Source organism: Nicrophorus vespilloides, unplaced genomic scaffold (assembly GCF_001412225.1).
Source record: "Nicrophorus vespilloides isolate i.1.1-1 unplaced genomic scaffold, Nicve_v1.0, whole genome shotgun sequence".
Taxonomy (NCBI): Eukaryota; Metazoa; Arthropoda; class Insecta; order Coleoptera; family Silphidae; genus Nicrophorus; species Nicrophorus vespilloides.
In genome coordinates this window covers 66,731-73,535 of record NW_017096899.1, presented here as the reverse complement: position 1 = coordinate 73,535, position 6,805 = coordinate 66,731, and the positions used below count along the sequence as shown (strand labels likewise).

Sequence of the window (6,805 nt, the reverse complement as noted above, 5' to 3'; positions counted from 1 at the left end):
CTCAAGGGGTTACGTAATGCATCGTAATAAGGGTTGGGGTAGCTTCTAACGCTTCGACGAATCAAACGAAAAAAAAAAACGCGATCGCAACAAGCTTTGATTAAAACAAACAGATTGAAGCGCTCTAATTGGTCAACATCCGACAATAACTAATGACACATCATCACCGATTGGCTGCAGAACCTTCGATCCGCGCATTCAAACGAAATTCCATATTAATAAATATTTGCGGCCAGGTGAATTCCATGTGAAATATTCACGATATTAATTTATTGGATGCAATTAGCGAGCGAGCTGCACGGATTCATAACGAACTTTATTATTAATTAAAACTAATTTATTTATTACAACAACAACAAAAAAAATAAATAAATAATGACACGCATTGAAATTCGATGTATATGTTTATGTTATTAATTGATTATTTTTCAATTATTCAGTGCGGCTTCCAATTAAGTTACATTTCCGGATTAATTATTCAGTTATGATTTTTTTGCAAATGGAAATTCAATTTTTCATTTACGCTCAATAATTTCCGTTTATTATTGGAACGAGAAACAGTTAGAAAGCGGTTAGGGTCCAGAATGCCAAAATGAATTATTACTAGAAAGTTCCGAACTATTCCGAGTTTTCTAACACTAAATCATCCTTATACTAAGAATTTGAATGGAAAAAAAACGATGGCGCCAAAAACGATGCTTAACTTTTTACTAAAGTTAAACATCGAATGGGTGATTATTACAACCTGTAATAGAATGTAGACCAATTGATAATATCTTAATAATTCATTGATCTTCATGTCTATTATTGTTGAAATTACAGATAAAAAATATGTTTTTATTCAATTACAAAAGTTAAACATCGAATGGGTGACTATTACCACCTCTAGTAGAATGAAGACTAATTGATAAATTCATTCATTCTCATGTCTATTATTGTTGAAAATGATGAAATTAAAGACAACGAAATTATGTTTTTATTCAATTACAAAGTTAAACATCGAATCGGTGATTATTACCACCTCTAGTAGAATGTAGACCAATTGATAAAATCTTAATAATACATTCAGTCTCATTATTGTTGAAAATGATGAAATTAAAAAGAAAGAAATTATGTTTTTACTCAACTACAAAAGTTATACATCGAATGGGTGATTATTACTATCTCTAGTAGAATGTAGACTAATTGATAAAATCTTAATAATACATTAATCCTCATGTCTATTATTGTTTAAAATGATGAAATTAAAGAAGAACGAAATTATATTTTTAGTCAATTACAAAAGTTAAACATCGAATGGGTGATTATTACCACCTCTAGTAGAATGTATACCAATTGATATAATCTTAATAATTCATTCATTCTCATGTCTATTACTGTTGAAAATGATGAAATTAAAGAGAACAAAATATGTTTTTATTCAATTACAAAACTTAAACATCGAATGGGTGATTATTACCACCTCTAGTAGAATGTAGACAAATTGATGAAATCTTAATAATACATTCATTCTCATAAATTTATTATTGTTGAAAATGATGAAATTAAAGAGAACAAAATATGTTTTCATTCAATTACAAAAGTTAAACATCGAATGGGTGATTATTACCAACTCTAGTAGAATGTTGACTAATTGATAAAATCTTAATAATACATTCATTCTCATAAATTTATTATTGTTGAAACTGATGAAATTAATAATAACATTTTTATGTAAATTATAAATTCTATTAATTCTAATTAGAAATTAACACAATTGAATTTAAATTTAATAAGAAACTAATGTTTAATTATATTTAACTATTTTTTTAAGTGCAAACATATTTAAAACAACTTATGTAATTATTTTAAATTATGCTCCAATTAGAGCGAACGAAATGCGAGGATGTAAAAAAATCCTCGTAAATAAGTATGAACGAAATTTGCTGAAATTCATCGATTTCCGCAATCGAACAACAACAAAAAAAATGATCGTCTCGTACAACAAGTTGAAGGAACTTGGGTCAATAGCACTTTACGATTTATGTAATAATCGTAATTGTATATATATTTTATTTCTTTTTTTTTTGTGTTATTGTACAGCAACAATGGAACTTATTTTCTTCCGACTTGTGTCAAGGTTAAAATGAATGGTTCATTTTTTTTTGCTGTTGTTGTGCAAATAGATAAATTATATTTATGACTTTATTCAGTTTTAGATCATAAATTTTATTTCTCTCATTCAAAAGTATTTAATACAAATTATATGAGTCTCGTATATAATAATTTAAAGATTTTTATATACAAACATAATTATTTAATAAAAATCAGTTTCATACATTATTTCTTTACAAAACTTCAAACTTTGTACTTAAATTTATTAGTTAAATAATTAGATTTACTAATAGTTATTTTTTTTTACAAAATCTGTATTAAAAGTTTGGTAAAATCTTAATTAATGAAAATTTCGTGTATGAAATTTGCTGTTGTTGTACGATAAATTTTACGATTTTTACGTTGTACTTATACCTGTTTTTTCATCTTTTGTGTGGTTATTTTTTTGGGGATAAACAGTGGAAATGAAACAACATAATTAAATTAACTTCTCAATCTCATATATTCACATTTTCGTTCCATTGACTAATGTAAACACACTGTACATTGAAGAAAAAAAAAGACAAATAATAATAATATAATAATAATATTTATATACTGGGTTGTGGAGAATCGGGGAGGACAAACTTAAATATATAAATGTTTCCACGTCTCTTCCAATATGTACAAAGCTTCAATATTCCTCTTTCCTCTCCTTCGCTCACACTCTCTATCATTCCAATTTTTCTCTCTTTTTCCACAATCAGTGATAAAAATTCGCTCGATAATAAAAGTTTTTCCCGAAATTCTCTCTCTCCTTTCCCGGTTCCCATGGGCCAACGAAAAAAAAAAGGGAGAAGAACGGTAAGAGAAAAAAAACTCGTTTAACAATTTTTCTGCTAGGGGAAAGGGGACGCTCAGCCGCGGGAATCCTTAACAAAGAACCATAGGACCATCAGACCGCTGGGCGTCCCCTTCACCCATCTCCGTCACACGCACATTTAAAATTAGAAAAACATACGAGAAAAAAAAAATAATAATATAGGAAATAAAATATAATATATTTATACATAAGATATTTTTTGTGTTTAAACAATAAAGTTGCGAGATTTTTCCAACAATTCTCTCTCTTTTCTCTCCTTCAAATAAAATTCCATTCATATATATACATATATATATATATATATCATACTTTTTTTTTACGCATTTTGTTTTTGTTTCATAATAATAATATAATAAACAATATATAACAGTCGAGATCACGCATGGCCTTTCTTGAAAAAAGAAAAGAGAATTCCTTTATTTTCGAATATATATATATATATAATATATCACTTAATTTTTAAAGAGTAAAAAAAAATAATAAATAAATGCGTAAGAACGAAAATCAAAAAAAAAAATACATAAATCGAGGAAACAAAAAAGAGAACATCATCATCGAGGAACGAAGCTAAAATTAAATTAATTAATAACCAGTGTACAAATTTTGTCGATTTGAGAAGAACAAAATAAAAAAAAAATAATAATAATAATAAACAACACATATTTCCAATTTCAGAGCGCGCCTTGTATTTTTTTTAATTAATAATATATTACAGTGAATCGAGGGGCGCTTTGCAAATCGAGAATAGGAAATAACAAAATTTAATAAAAAAAAAAACTAATTTTGTGTCATTGAGAGCGCACGGTGTGGGCGTGTGTATTTCCAAAATCATCGAAAATATTAATTGCTTTTTATTTCAAAGATTTTGGAAATACGCGCGCGGGGAGGTCGGAGCCAAGAATATAATATAAATATACCCAAACTTTTTTTTTCTTCTCCTTATGTAAAATCAAATATAATAACTGCTCTTTTCTCGTTATTTTTTTTTTGTCTCTTTTAGTTTACTAATTATATAATACAAACGCGCTTTTCTCTTGTTCACCTTATAAATATATTATTTACACGGAAAGGTTTTTTTAATTGTAAATTTTTGTCTTGTGTTTGTGTTCTTGTGTGAAAAATTTCCGTTTCTATATATATATAATATGTCGAAGGTTGAATTTTGTAAGGAGAAAACGTCGCGGTCCCCGACATCGGCTTCAAAAGTTTCGTTTGTTTTGGGGTAGATGTCGGAGCGGTGTCGTTTTCTTCATGCAAATTTGTTTTTTCGCAAGGAAAATCATCAACGAGTGTGTGTGTATGTGTATTTGTTGTGTGAATTATGAAATACTTAAAAACACGGATTGAATGGATCGTCGTTCTTAATACTTAAGATATTACGTTTCTTTAATTTTCTTTTTTCTGTCTTGCGTTAACTTGATTTGATGATGGTTGATGTCTATTTACAACTTTCACAGAGGCGGCACGTCCAAGTCCGGAGCCGCGAAGAGCGGTTCTCACATATGCGCTAAGGGGGCCAGAGGACCGGGACCCATCGGGTCCGGCGACGCACTGTACTGTTGCATGTGCTGGGTAGCGTCTGTGGGCAGGTACATGGAGATCATTTGTCTGAGATCACCTTGGGGTTGCTGCTGGGGTTGACCGCCTGGTTGGGAGGTGGCGTATTCGCGTTTGATGCCACCGCCACCGCCGGGCGTTGGCGTGTGAAGTCCTCCGGAGCTCGGCGACACCGGCTCCGATTTGATGCTGGACCCGGACGGACTGTGCGAAGACCCCGCCTGCTGCATACCGTAAGGAGATCCGGCGGAATTTGGTACGGTTCCTCCGTACGCTCCGTAGCCGCCGTTCAAGTAAGCATTATGCTGCATTTGGCTCATGTCGTAACGCGCGTAATTCGCACCCCCGTACTGCTGCTGGTATGCGCTGGGGTCGTGCATCATGTACCCGTTGGGCATATATCCATTAGGCATCTGGTACATATCTCTTGCTGTCACTTGCTGCACGGAGGAGGCGGCCGAACGAACCGGATCCGATGACGGTAACATGCTCGATCCGAGTGGGTATTTGTCCTTCTTCAAAAGAGTCTTCGTCTTCCTCCTCGGCCTGTACTTGTAATCTGGGTGCTCCTTCATGTGCACTGCTCTCAACCTTTTAGCTTCATCGATGAACGGCCTCTTTTCGGATTCGTTCAACAGCTTCCATTCAGCTCCCAATCTCTTCGAGATCTCAGAGTTATGCATCTTCGGGTTTTCCTGGGCCATCTTCCTGCGTTGTCCCCTGGACCATACCATGAACGCGTTCATAGGTCTCTTCACCCTCTCGAGATTTTGGTTCTTGCTCGAAGAGTTGTTGTTGTTCGGTGTTGAACCGCTTCCAGGGTGCTGCTGCTGGTGTTGCGAGCCAGCGGTCACCGGGTGCTGCTGGTGATGGCTTTGCGTTTGATGGTGGTGCAACTGCGGTGGTGGTGCTTGATGGTGCAGCTGATGGGGATGCTGCAGATGCTGCATGGGCGTCTGACCCAGAGCGCTCAACGATCCGTATGCCTGCAGCCCGTGATGGGGTGGCATCGTGGCGTGCAGATTTCCTCCCTTGAGGTCACTTTCCATCGTCAACATTTCTTCCGTCGGCGCGAACAGCTTGCTGGCTTTCACGAGGGTAACGCACTTGGGAAAAATTGTCACGCAGTGTAATTACTATCTAAACACAAAATAAAACACACAACCGACACTTTACAATATTTATAGTAATAAATAATAATAGTACAGTTCGCGCTCGTCGTCTCGCACACCGTCGTGAATGTGTATGTCTATTCAGAACATCGATATACGTGTGTCTGTATCTGTGGGTCCGCACTTGCCGGCGTAACTCAATGTTATGACGCTCAACAAACGTTCGGATTCTATTCTTCCGGAGACCGGGCGACCCCCACCATCCGCACCCCGTGATTGACAGCAACGCCTGCCATCTTAGCGAACGACCAATCGGATCGCTCCGTTTCGGTCGTCGGGGCGTGGTTTCGGCTCCTGTCTACCCCCCACCCCCTCGGTCGTGGCGCTGTCGGCGCGCGCGGTCGATCTCCGCACTAATTACACCCGCCGACGATTACTAATTATACCTCGCGGGGATTTTTACCAACACAACATACGAAGCAATAATTAATTAATATAAGCGCATCATTTCGTGCTTAAAAATTTTCTAATTAATTCGACCAACCAGCGCAGCCAGAAAGAAAGATTCCTGAAAAGGAAACACTTCTTCCTCCTTTTTTTTTTATTCTCTCTATATATATTTTATACTCCTTCTTTTTCCGCGCTTCTCAATTAATTAATTATTTTCACCACTAATTACTCAAATCAATAACGCAATTTAATACACTTCACCACTAATTATACACTAAACAATCTTACTTTACTTAAATCGCTACTAGTAATGATACACAATTAAAAAAAAATGATTATAATATTATAATTATTAGTGCTTTAATTTTTGTGTAATTATTACTATTTTTTTCATACTAAATTAATAAATTGCATTTAACAAAGTTAATCCAAAGTATGAAATAACTTATATAAATTTTTCATAATTTCAAACATAATTATATAAAATATTTTCTTAATTTTTCAATTACCATTTTTTTTAAAAACAAATAAAATCGGCAACTTTGTAAATAATCCCTATACTAATTAAATTCATTTTAGTTATAAAATTCTATAAAATTTAATAAAATGATTGAAATTATAAATAAATAATTAAATAGTTGATGTATATTTAAATAATCATTAGAGAAATATTCAAACACAATTGACTTTCAATTGTTCTATCAATTCTTATGATTTTTTTTTTACCATC

General features: G+C 33.8%; 1 protein-coding gene across 1 annotated transcript; it reads right to left on the bottom strand.

Annotated features, from left to right (window-relative positions):
- Positions 1–3,935: 3,935 nt before the first annotated feature.
- Positions 3,936–5,845, bottom strand: LOC108558406 (transcription factor Sox-3). The gene has a single exon (XM_017915314.1). It carries the CDS (start codon positions 5,569–5,571, stop codon positions 4,453–4,455), a length of 1,119 nt encoding a protein of 372 aa, XP_017770803.1. The 5' UTR covers positions 5,572–5,845; the 3' UTR covers positions 3,936–4,452.
- Positions 5,846–6,805: the final 960 nt, after the last annotated feature.

Coding starts and splice junctions, on each gene's coding strand:
- LOC108558406 (XM_017915314.1), bottom strand. CDS start 5,571: ATGTTGACGATGGAAAGTGACCTCAAGGGAGGAAATCTGCACGCCACG.